Source organism: Antedon mediterranea, chromosome 9 (genome assembly GCF_964355755.1).
Source record: "Antedon mediterranea chromosome 9, ecAntMedi1.1, whole genome shotgun sequence".
NCBI lineage: Eukaryota > Metazoa > Echinodermata > Crinoidea > Comatulida > Antedonidae > Antedon > Antedon mediterranea.
The window spans coordinates 21,248,707-21,262,237 of NC_092678.1; the positions used below are offsets into that span (position 1 = coordinate 21,248,707).

At 32.8% G+C, this 13,531-nt stretch overlaps 1 protein-coding gene across 1 annotated transcript; it reads right to left on the minus strand.

The window, feature by feature from the left end:
- Positions 1–610: 610 nt before the first annotated feature.
- On the minus strand, positions 611–4,167 carry LOC140058758 (uncharacterized). Its single transcript, XM_072104492.1, has 7 exons — positions 3,653–4,167; positions 3,111–3,345; positions 2,620–2,779; positions 2,289–2,459; positions 2,101–2,169; positions 1,790–1,986; positions 611–1,545 (listed from the first exon to the last, which is right to left on the minus strand). Exons 2-7 carry the CDS (start codon positions 3,232–3,234, stop codon positions 1,250–1,252), a joined length of 1,017 nt encoding a protein of 338 aa, XP_071960593.1. The 5' UTR covers positions 3,235–3,345; positions 3,653–4,167; the 3' UTR covers positions 611–1,249.
- Positions 4,168–13,531: the final 9,364 nt, after the last annotated feature.

The following is a 13,531-nucleotide window of genomic DNA, read 5'->3' on the forward strand; positions in this document are numbered from 1 at the left end:
CCTTTTGGAAGAAGACGGCGAGGAAGATGGTCGACAACCAAGGGACATGATGTAGGCCTTACGGCGAAGCTGAAATGATGCCTGGAAAAGCAATCCCGTTCCTCATCAAGCATAATACTTTTTTACTACATATACTGTTCTAAATAAATACTAATAGTACAAAAAGTAAAAGTTCCACAAAAAAATACCTGGCGTTTGGTAGAAAATTACCGTTAAAGTTGGTAAATATGCCAACGATTTCCTACGAAATAGCGAGGCTGAAACAACTGGTGGCGCACTATAACTAGACTGTACTATTATTATCACGGTTTATAAGAAATATATAGGCAAGTTATTTATTATCAAAATAGATTTATTCTTTATTTTTTTAAATAAATTTGGTGAATACAAATTTATATTAACTCTAAAATTGAAATTTAGAGTTAATAATTATCCCCCGACATTAAAACATTTATAATTACAAATGGCTTCAACTGTTCGTATAATGGTTTCTCCCGACAGGTAGGCTATTAATAGCAGTAGAAATACAGCAGCAATATTATGCGAAGTTTATACCGTAGGATGTACATAGTGACTGATACGATTTAACTGTGAAACATATAGAACACATATTCCTAGTAATAAACACCAATGCAATAGTAAATTTAAATTATTAAATAAAATACAAACATCAAATATTTGTTTTGTTTCAATGTAATTGTATTTATTCTCATGGTTAATATTTTTCTTTATATTCTCATGGTTACACAATTTCTTTTAATGGTTACACAATTTCTTTATATTCTCATAGTTACTATTTTTCTTTATATTCTCATGGTTACAGTTTTTATTATTATATTCTCATGGTTAAATTATTTATTTATATTCTCATGGTTACAGTTTTTATTATTATATTCTCGTGGTTACATTATTTATATTCTCATGGTTACAGTTTTTATTATTATATTCTCATGGTTATATTATTTATTTATATTCTCATGGTTTCCATTTTGTTTTCATTTTTTTTAAATCTTTTTTTTTATTCACATGCTCACAGTTTCTGTTTGCATAACCATGGTTAGTGTTTCACATTGGTTATAGTGTAGGCCTATTACATTACAGTTACTTTTTATGATGATTTTGTTGCATTCAAAACCGTATAAACTATATTTCATATTCATCTTCCTTATAGTCTAATTCATCATCTTCAATGCCATAGTCTGGTGTGTCTTCTTTTTCTTCTCTTGTCCTGTTTTCACACTCATCTCATTCACACTCGAACAGTTAATCCTAGAGCAAGTGACTTTGGAGTCTGCCTTCTTCCTTTCCAAGCAAGGTACAGGATGTCCTGGCTTATCGATAAAATTTTCGTTCGAGTTTCTTCAGTAACATCTGAAAATGAGGTTTGTATAGTATCTTCTGCAGCACCAACACACTTTGCGATTAGATTAAACAACTCATATGGCACAATTTCAGATATGTCAACATCATTAATGTCCGCTGCTCTTGGAGGCCATTCACTCTGCATACCTTTGTTTGATTTGATGGCATTATTTACTATCGTACCTGCAAGTACATTTTATAGCATTGGGTGAATGAAACATAGTAATAATAAATTTATATAAAGCATATACTGTATTGTGTACAGCATTTATGATCGACACCACTTACTATCATAACAGTTTTGTTTTTTGAGTGTATACAGCTTTCACCTCTTTGATCCACAGCATTTCCTTAATTATGCAATAACATTTATTGTTGTTATTTAAAAATAAACCAATATATACAAGTTATTGTATTTTAACCGTACCTGCAAAATATAGAGTCCTTAGTTTGTCTCTATTGTCACCATCAGTGGAGATTTCGTGTGTTGTAGAAGTAGTTGGAATATCTATGTCATACTTTGATGATTCATCTGTCTCCGTTGTACTTTTTCCTGATGACAAAAATGGATCAGCCACAAATCCAGGGGATACATTGCTAAAGTACACCAGAACTGATTCATTTCTAATTAAGAAAAAATAAATAAAATATTTAGTTTGACCAATCCACAAAAAGATTTTTTTTTTAAATTATCCCTGGTGAAATAATCATTTAATATAAACACACTAAGCAACTAACCTTCTTGTGGGTGAATAAAAAATTAGGTTAGGATAATCCATCTTGAGCTTCTTCTTCAACACGTCTGATCTATAAATAACACATTAATTGATTATAATTAATTGTAACATAGATACAATGAAGAAATTATTACAGTAACTGGATCTCAAAATTATTTCATCGTTTTTAAGAAGGAATCGACAGCCTACCTTATAGTTGACAAGTAAACTTTTTCTGTTTTTTCAATTGATTTCATGAAAAGCTTTTGGAGTTTTGCGAGTCTTAGTATCTCCTGTCCATACTGTAACCGTTTATCAATTGCATCTCTGCAAAATACCTTATAGCTTTGCTTATATGTTAAAAAAACACTTTCCAATTCCCTGTAAATAATAATAAATACTGTATTATTAAAATATATTTTAATATTTTATAGATTTTGGTGTTTAAAAATTCAACATTTAGACTGAAGCAAATAAATAAAAAATTAAAAGTGTAAATTAAAAAAACCAACAGAGTTTTAGAAAGTTACGTTTTACTCACTTTCCAGAATCATGTCGTTTACGTGAATTAACAACTATTTTGGTGTAGTTTTTGTAACATTGGTCATGATATCGCACTTCAATACAAGCACAGCTTTTGCCTCGAATGTCTTTTAAAATACTTTCGTCCTCTCTCATTTCTGCAGCTTTTCGCAACATTCCTGTCATAAATCAAATCAACAAAAGCAATAGTGTGTAATTCCTAAATGATTGAAATGATATTTTGTTATGCATAACTACAGCATGGAGATATAAAATGTATAGCTCCATGTACACTATATAGCAAAGGTTCACATGGAAGAAATGTCCTGGAACACCTCATTATGCTGTACAGTAGGAAGGTTTTCTAATTGGATTACATCAGTTGAGCCTGCAAAACTCATTATAGGATGGGGATTAGAAAGCAGATTGATTAATTAACCATATGTTTACAAATTTAAAGGATAGGAGAAACAACAATAACAAGTAAATTTTTTTTCTTCAAATAATTACCTGCATCATCTGTTAAAGCCTTTCTTAATTTATCATGACCTCTTTTGCCTTGGATCGTCACTAATTTGTCTTGCAATTTACAAATGATACATTTCTTTGGCAAAATAGTGGCTTTTTGAACCATTGCTGTGGCTGAACTACTTCTCAAAAAATGCTTGGCCCTCTTAACTGGTGGCTCATCTGGGCTCTCACTGTCTCCTGCTTGGGATCTCTTTTTGGCAACTCTTGTTTCAGCCTAAACATCAATTTCAACGTATAATTAATTTATACAGCATTTTATTTTGTCTTATATAGAGCCTATATTGGTATTTACCTAAAATTAATTTTGTAGCCTACTGAATAATATATACTGTATAATATAATATGGCCTAGGCCTAGGGCCTGGTACTACAGTAGTAGAAAGCCCAATCAACAACCAAGCACAGAAACTAAGGGCACAATATAGATCTATAAGTAAGTGCAGTAGCACCCTATATACTGTATCATTTAACTATATTATTAACTCTTAGAGTATTCTGATAATAATCGAAACCAAATATTACCTTTTTTAGTCGAGATGTATCAGTATATCGCCTGTAACAGGTAGCATGAAAACCTAAGCCTGATGCTCGCGTACGACATCGTCAAACGATTTACCTTCATCAGACATACCAAGCTCCGTCAAATGTATGGCGATTTCCTTGCCGTCTCCATCTAATTTTATCCAACTCTTTGAACAGAGCAACACTTTATTCCATCGAATCTCAGTAATTGGACTGATAATTTCATTTGAATGCTTGTAAATTTGGAAAAAACAGTTCAACTTTACTTTGTCTGAGCGAGAAGATCCTTCCTCGTCGGACGCCATTTCGTGTTTACATCGTGCTGATTTTGACGTCTGCTGCCTAAACGTCGCGTATGATTGGTTTAACTGATGTCATGTGATACAAAATGGCAACTGCGAAAATATATTCTTTTATACTTTTAAAATCAAGATTTCTTTAAAATGTCAGGAAAATTTTCGTGGAACTTTTTAATACGTGATTAATTTATTTTTATGTATATGAATCAAGAGAGTTCACTTATTATGCTTAATGAGGAACAAGAACAAATGTTTTTATCTTCACCGTAAGGCCTAATGGAGGTATGTTTTATTTTACATCTAAAATATACATAATTCAAAGATATTTAACTACCAGAGGCAATTATAATAAAACTATTACTGTATAGTGCTTTGTTGGAAAATTTTAATTAGTAAAGATACTTGAATTTGTTAGATTTATACAGCTCAAACTGAGCTCTTGTAGTGCGCCCGACCCCTGCTTGAGAAGGTGAACCCTTGAGAAACCATGTTTCTTTCGCCCACTGTTCAACAAACGGACCTCATCTCATTTTCTGACTGCCTTTATTCAGATTATGTGTACATTATTAGACTTCTATATTGCAGTGTTTGTTTCTATTTAAATGCAAGATGTGTAGAATCTTTATTCGCCGTTAATATTCTTCCAAGATGAAGCTGTTTTCTGGTCTAATTTTTTTTTCTGATCATCCCTGTCGCACACCTAGTCACACGCGCGTCAGCGGCGGCGATGGAAAATAATAGCGGCGGCCACCAAATCCAAACTAAATGATTTATGAAGGCCTGTACTATGGTCTATTTCTTTGTTATTTTATGCAAAATTACTGTTAAATCAATGCAGTGGATTTCTGGTATTTTAAGATTAGAAATTTGGTTTTGGAGAGTTTTAATTTTTAATTACAGGATGGACCAACTGTGATGTGTTCCAGCCTCTGTGTCGTTGGTGCATTGGTGTACAAGTTGGTGGTGTTTTTATTTTCTTAATTCACAAATATACAAATAAAATACAAAGGTGTTGGTGTCTTTTTTATTTTATTTCACAAAATAAAATAAAAATGTGTTTATAAAATGTCTATTTTAATTTTAATTCACAAATTTATGAAACAAAATACATGTTGGGGTTTATACATGTTGGCATTTATACATGTTGGCATCTAATATTTCTTTTACAAAATGACAAACTAAAATACAATAATGTTTGTTGGTATTTATTTTCACAAAATACAAATGTGCATTGGTGCCAATTTTTTATTTACAAATATATGGTTGTGTCTATTTTTATTCACATATTTACAAAATAAAATAAGGTGTGTATGGTGTCTATTTTTTTTTTTATTTCACAAATTTACTGTTTGCTGCCCTCTTTATCTATAAACTTTTTTTAATGTAAACTTTTAGGCATGGGCATTCTTAAATAACACTCAACATTTACAATCAAATACAAATATGTGTTGGGTGTCTATTTTTTATTTTCAAAATAAAATGTCTATTTTTTATTTATTTCACAAAATGAAATACAAATATGTGTTTGGTTTTTTTTATTTCACAAATATGTGTTGGGTGTCTGGTTTTTTTATTTCACAAATATGTGTTGTGTGTCATTTTTTATTTCACAAATATGTGTTGGGTGTCTGGTTTTTTTATTTCACAAATATGTGTTGGGTGTCTGGTTTTTTTATTTCACAAATACAAACAAAAATGTTGGTGTAAATTTTTTATTTCTAAATATTTGTAGGGGTTCATGAAATAAAATACAAATGTGTTGGGTGTCTATTTTTTTATTTTACAAAATGAAATACGAAATATGCGTTCGGTTTTTTTTTTTATTTCACAAATATGTGTTGGGTGTCTATTTTTTATTTTCAAAATAAAATGTCTATTTTTTTTTTAGTTCACAAAATGAAATATAAATATGTGTTGTGTGTCTATTTTTTTATTTCACAAAATAAAATATAAATAGGTGCCTAATTTTGTTTTTACACAAATTAAAATACATATATGTGTTGGGTGTCTATTTTTTTATTTCACAAATATGTGTTGGGTGTCTGGTTTTTTTATTTCACAAATATGTGTTGTGTGTAAATTTTTATTTCACAAAATACAAAAAAAATGTTACCTGTAAATTTTTTATTTCTAAATATTTGTAGGGGTTCATGAAATATGAAATAAAATACAAATGTGTTGGGTGTCTATTTTTTTATTTCACAAAATAAAATATAAATAGGTGCCTAATTTTGTTTTTACACAAATTAAAATACATATATGTGTTGGGTGTCTTTTTTTTTATTTCACAAATATGTGTTGGGTGTCTGGTTTTTTTATTTCACAAATATGTGTTGTGTGTCATTTTTTATTTCAAAAAATCCAAAAAAAATGTTAGTGTAAATTTGTTATTTCTAAATATTTGTAGGGGTTCATGAAATAAAATATAAATAGGTGCCTAATTTTGTTTTTCCACAAATTAAAATACATATATGTGTTGGTGCATATTTTTTTTATTTCACAAATATGTGTTGGGTGTCTGGTTTTTTTATTTGACAAATATGAGTTGTGTGTCATTTTTTATTTCACAAAATCCAAAAAAAATGTTGGTGTAAATTTTTTATTTCTAAATATTTGTAGGGGTTCATGAAATAAAATATAAATAGGTGCCTAATTTTGTTTTTCCACAAATTAAAATACATATATGTGTTGGTACATATTTTTTTTTAATAAAAAAAAAAAAATACAAATAGGTGTTGTTGAATGTTTATCTTTTTTCATTTCACAAAACAGAATTTTCTTTAATTTTCAAAAATAAAATACAAAATATGTATTTGTAATTTTTTTTTTTATTTCACAAATATGTGTTGGTTGTCATTTTATTTTACAAAATAAAATGCAAATATATCTTTTGTCTATTTTCTAATTTAATTCACAAATTTATTGTTTGCTGCCATCTTTGCCTACAAACTTCTTTTACTGTAAGTTTTAGCCCATGGAAGTGAGACCCAGCCATTGAAAGCCATTTGAAGTCTGACCCTGCCATTTGAAGTCTGACCCAGACATTGGAAGTCTGACACAGCCATTGGAAGCCTGACACAGCCATTTGAAGTCTGACCCAGACATTGGAAGTCTGACACAGCCATTGGAAGCTTGACACAGCCGTTGGATGCCAAATCAGCATTTTTAATTTACATATGTACAAAATAAAATACATTATTATATGCATTTGGTTTTGTTATTATTCATAAGTGGTGTGTGTCTATTTTTTGCATATTTACAAAATTTAAAAAAATACATTGTTTTTTAATTTTATGTGAGTTTTTTTTTAATTCAAACATTTAAAAAATAAAATAAAGTGTTTGTTTTTATTTTTTATTTTGATTCACCTATATTTACTGCTTGCTGCCCTCTTTACCTTTCTACTTTTTTTTTCTGTATAGTCCGTGAAAGCCGGACACCGTCACTGGAAACCGGACGCAGTCGCTGAGAGCCAGAAGCGATCGCTGAAAACCAAATACATTCGCTGGAAGACGGACACAGTCGCATAAAGCCGGACGAGGTCACTGAAAGCCAAACGCATTCGCTAGTAGCCGGACGCAGTCAACTAAAGCCGGGCTCAAAGACGGTCATGCTCGCTCAAAGCCAACCGCGCTCGCTCAAAGCCAGCTGCACTCGCTCAAAGCCAGCCGCGCTAGCTCAAAGCCATTAAAAAATAATCTGCATTATTATTTTCTTTTATTTATTTTGTTTATTTACTTTTTTCTGCTTCTAAATTTATAGGTATACAGCTTTCTTCAGATGTCATGAGATGTGCAGACAAATGTTCACCAACACATTTTTTGTGTGTGTATATATAACCTAAAATAGGAGGGCTATAAATGATGCTATCAATAAAGTTATGTATTAAATAATACCTAAATTATTTTAATAACCAATTGATATATTTTATTTTGCAGTTCAAATCAGATTGCTCAATGGAAGTTTCTTATCAGTTATTTTTGTTATAATTTTATCTTTATGTCTTTCAGTTTTCTTTATATTTCATTCATATTCCATTTTAAATTTTGCCATGTCGATTGCAGTTTTCTCTGCATTTTTTGGATACTAAAACTGATGGTTCATGATATTGTTTCTGTATCAAGTTTGCTGACTGGTATGGTCTAATGGTAAACATGCAACTGATTCATATTTTTTTTTTTTTTTTTTTTTGCCCTCTTTTGCTGTGTCTGACTGAAGTACAAATGATGGATCTAGGTTTCTTCAGTCTCCTTGCAGCAATTAGTCTACACCAAGATGATTCACATCATCCTAACAAGTCTACACCAAGATGATTCACATCATCCTAACAAGTCTACACCAAGATGATTCACATCATCCTAACAAGTCTACACCAAGATGATTCACATCATCCTAACAAGTCTACACCAAGATGATTCACATCATCCTAACAAGTCTACACCAAGATGATTCACATCATCCTAACAAGTCTACACCAAGATGATTCACATCATCCTAACAAGTCTACACCAAGATGATTCACATCATCCTAACAAGTCTACACCAAGATGATTCACATCATCCTAACAAGTCTACACCAAGATGATTCACATCATCCTAACAAGTCTACACCAAGATGATTCACATCATCCTAACAAGTCTACACCAAGATGATTCACATCATCCTAACAAGTCTACACCAAGATGATTCACATCATCCTAACAAGTCTACACCAAGATGATTCACATCATCCTAACAAGTCTACACCAAGATGATTCACATCATCCTAACAAGTCTACACCAAGATGATTCACATCATCCTAACAAGTCTACATCAAGATGATTGACGTCAACCTTAACAGCAAGTCTACACCAAGACGATTGATGTCAACCTGAACAACAAGTCTACACCAAGAAGATTGATGTCAACCCTAACAGCAAGTCTACATCAAGAAGATAGACGTCAACCTTCACAGCAAGTTTACATAAAGACGATTGACGTCAACCTTAACAGCAAGTCTACACCAAAACGAATGATGTCAAACTTTGGTTACGTTCAACACTTATTTCACCATTTTTAAACCCTGTCCCTTCCCCCTTCCAAATTGTCCTTAGTGTGCAACATTTACATCCAGTTGCTTTTTTCAAAGTTTGTCATGCTTTAGCGCAACATTCTTGCCTTTGCAATAGCACTGACTCTCTTGTCTTTTTTAAAATCTTGACCTCTTTTAATTGCTTTCTCTGATGTACCATACAAAAGGTGGGTTTAGGTTTCTTCAATCTCTTTACAGCAAGTCTACATGAAGACAAGTGATGTCTACTTAAAGTGTAAATGAAGTAGATAGCTGACGTCAAATTGCAATGCAAAAAAGGCATTTAATTTAGGTTACATTCAGTCGTAATTCCACCATTTTCAAGTCCTCATCCCATCCCTCCTATTTCAAAATCGTACAAAATGTTTTTTTACGTCGCACATAACATCAATTCCACATGAAGACAATGACGTCAACTCTAACAGCAAGACTACACCAAGATTGACGTCAACTTTAACAGCAAGTCTACATCAAGATGATTCACATCAACCTAACACATCAACATGAAGACGATTGACGTCAACCTTAACAGCAAGTCTACACCAAAACGAACGATGTCAAACTGTGGTTACGTTCAGCACCATTTTTAAACCCTGTCCCTTCCCCCTTCCAAATTGTCCTTAGTGTGCAACATTTCCATCCAGTTGCTTTTTTCAAGGTTTGTTATGCTTTAGAGCAACATTCTTGCTTTTGCAGTAGCACCGACTCTCTTTACATCAAGTCTACCTGAAGACAAGTGATGTCAATTTGAAGTCTAAATTCAGTATTTAATTCCACCATTCTTAAGTGCTCATCCCATCCCTCCTATTTCAAAATCGTACAAAATGTTTTAAATCACACATAACATCAATTCCACATGAAGAAAAATGATGTCAACCTAAACAGAAAGTCTACATGAAGAATATTAAAGATGTATTGTCCCTTTGTCAAATTCCCAAAAAATTAAAAAAAAAGATTTCGAAACTATTTAACTTGTGAATTACTCTTTTCAGATCTTGCTTCTATGAAGGTATATTGAAGGTATCAATCAACGGCAAGTCTACATGAAGACGAATGACTTCAACCATAACAGCAAGTCTACACCAAGATTGACGTCAACCATATCAGCAAAAGTCTACACCAAGACGATTGATGTCAAACTTAACAGCAAGTCTACACCAAGAAGATTGATGTCAACCTTAAAATCAAGTCTACATCAAGACGATTGACGTCAGCCTTAACAGCAAGTCTACACCAAGAAGATTGATGTCAACCTTAAAAGCAAGTCAACATCAAGACGATTGACGTCAACCTTAACAGCAAGTCTACACCAAGAAGATTGATGTCAACCTTAACAGCAAATCTACACCAAGACAATAGATGTCAACCTTAACAGCAAATCTACACCAAGACAATAGATGTCAACCTTAACAGCAAGTCTACACATAGACGATTGACGTCAACCTTAACAGCAAGTCTACCCCGAAGTCTACACCAAGACGATTGACGTCCCATCCCTCCTATTTCAAAATCGTACACAATTTTGTTTTACGTCACACATAACATCAATTCCACATGAAGACAATGATGTCAACCCTAACAGCAACACTACACCAAGATTGACGTCAACCTTAACAGCAAGTCTACATCAAGATGATTCACATCAACCTAACAAGTCTACATAAAGACGATTGACGTCAACCTTAACAGCAAGTCTACACCAAAAGGAACGATGTCAAAAAATGTGGTTACGTTTAGCACTTAATTTCACCATTTTTAAACCCTGTCCCTTCCCCCTTCCAAATTGTCCTTAGTGTGCAACATTTCCATCTATTTGCTTTTTTCAAAGTTTATTATGCTTTAGCGCAACATTCTTGCCTTTGCAATAGCACTGACTCTCTTTTTTAAAATCTTGACCTCTTTTAATTGCTTTTTCTGATGTACTGTACAAAAGGTTGGTTTAGGTTTCTTCAATCTCCTTACAGCAAGTCTACATGAAAACAATTGATTTCAAATTGAAGTCTACACGAAGAAGATGCAAAATATAAGACATTTAATTTAGGTTACATTCATTCTTAATTCCACCATTTTTAAGTCCTCATGCCATCCCTCCTATTTCAAAATCGTACAAAATGTTTTACATCACACATAACATCAATTCCACATGAAGACGAATGATGTCAACCTAAACAGAAAGTCTACATGAAGAATATTAACTTAACAAGTCTACACTGAGAAGATTCATGATGTCAACTTTAACAGCAAGTCTACACCAAGACAATAGATGTCAACCTTAACAGCAAATCTACACCAAGACAATAGATGTCAACCTTAACAGCAAGTCTACACGAAGACGAATTTTGATTAATTAAATTAATTGTATCGACATATGAATATATATTTAACTTGTGATTACTCTTTTCAGATCTTGCTTCTATGAAGGTATATTGAAGGTATCAATCTTAACGACAAGTCAACATGAAGACGAATGACTTCAACCATAACAGCAAGTCTACACCAAGATTGATGTCAACCATAACAGCAAGTCTACACCAAGAAATTGATGTCAACCTTAACAGCAAGTCTACACCAAGAAGATTGATGGCAACCTTAAAAGCAAGTTTACATCAAGACGATTGACGTCAACCTTAACAGCAAGTCTACACCAAGAAGATTGACGTCAACCTTAACAGCAAATCTACACCAAGACAATAGATGTCAACCTTAACAGCAAGTCTACACAACGACGATTGACGTCAACCTTAACAGCAAGTCTACACCAAGAAGATTGATGTCAACCTTAAAAGCAAGTCTACATCAAGACGATTGACGTCAACCTTAACAGCAAGTCTACACCAAGACGATTGACGTCAACCTTAACAGCAAGTCTACACCAAGACAATAGATGTCAACCTTAACAGCAAATCTACACCAAGACAATAGATGTCAACCTTAACAGCAAGTCTACACCAAGACAATAGATGTCAACCTTAACAGCAAGTCTACACCAAGAAGATTGATGTCAACCTTAAAAGCAAGTCTACATCAAGACGATTGACGTCAACCTTAACAGCAAGTCTACACCAAGACGATTGACGTCAACCTTAAACAGCAAGTCTACACCAAGATGATTGATGTCAATCTTAACAGCAAGTCTACACCAAGACGATTGATGTCAAACTTTGGTTATGTTCAGCACTTAATTTCACCATTTTTAAATGCTGTCCTTTCCCACTTCCAAATTTTCCTTGTGCAACATTTCTATCCAGTTGCTTTTTTCACAGTTTGTTTAGCACAACATTCTTGTTTTTGCAATAGCACTGACTCCCTTGTCTTTTTTAAAATCTTGAACTCTTTTAATTGCTTTCTCTGATGTACTGTACAAAAGGTTGGTTTAGGTTTCTTCAATCTCCTTACAGCAAGTCTACATGAAAACAAGTGATTTCAAATTATAGTCTACACGAAGAAGATGCAAAATATAAGACATTTAATTTAGGTTACATTCAGTCTTAATTCCACCATTTTTAGGTCCTCATACCATCCCTCCTATTTCTAAATCGTACAAAATGTTGCATACATCACACAGAGCATCAATTCCAGATGAAGACGAATTATGTCAACTAAACAGAAAGTCTACACCAAGAAAATTGACATCAACCTTAACAGCAAGTCTACACCAAGACGATTGATGTCAACCTTAACAGCAAGTTTACATGATGAAAGATAGGACACTTGCGTTACATTCAGAACTTTCAGAATGTTTAAGCTCTATCCCCTCCCTTTAATTTCAAAATCGTCCTTATTGTGCAATGTTTCCATGCAGCTGCTTTTTTCAGAGTTTGTGCTTTAGCGAAGCATTCTTAATTTTGCAACAGCACCGACAATTTTGTCTTATTTTTTTTCTTATTCTATGATGTACAAAAGATGAGTCACAGGTTTCTTCGGTCTCTTTGCCCCAAGTTCATGTACATCAAGGCAATTGTAGTCAACCTTAACAGCAAGTCTACATCAAGACGATTGATGTCAACCTTAACAGCAAGTCCACATGAAGACGAATGACGTCAACCTTAACAGCAAGTCTACACCAAGACGATTGACATTAACCTTAACAGCAAGTCTACACCAAGACAATTGACGTCAAACTTTGGTTACGTTCAGCACTTATTTCATCATTTTTAAACCCTGTCCTTTCTTCCTTCCAAATTGTCCTTAGTGTGCAACATTTCCATCCAGTTGCTCTTTTAAAGTTTGTTATGCTTTAGCACGCCATTCTTGCTTTTGCAATAGCACGGAATTTCTTGTTTTTTTTAAATCTTGACCTCTTTAAATTGCTTTCTCTGATGTACTGTACAAAAGGTGATTTTAGGTTTCTTCAATCTCTTTACAGCAAGTCTATATGAAAACAAGTGATGTCAAATTAAAGTCTACATGAAGAAGATATATGTCAAATTGCAGTGCAAAAGATAAAACATTTAATTTAGGTTACATTCAGTCTTAATTCCACCATTTGTAAGTCCTCATCCCATCC

Excerpts from the sequence above, each read along its gene's own strand:
- LOC140058758 (XM_072104492.1), bottom strand. The coding sequence starts at position 3,234 with ATGGTTCAAAAAGCCACTATTTTGCCAAAGAAATGTATCATTTGTAAA. Across the intron at positions 2,780-3,110 it reads GGCTTTAACAGATGATGCAG|GAATGTTGCGAAAAGCTGCA; the intron begins GTAATTATTTGA and ends GATTTATGACAG. Across the intron at positions 2,170-2,288 it reads GTTTACTTGTCAACTATAAG|ATCAGACGTGTTGAAGAAGA; the intron begins GTAGGCTGTCGA and ends TGTTATTTATAG.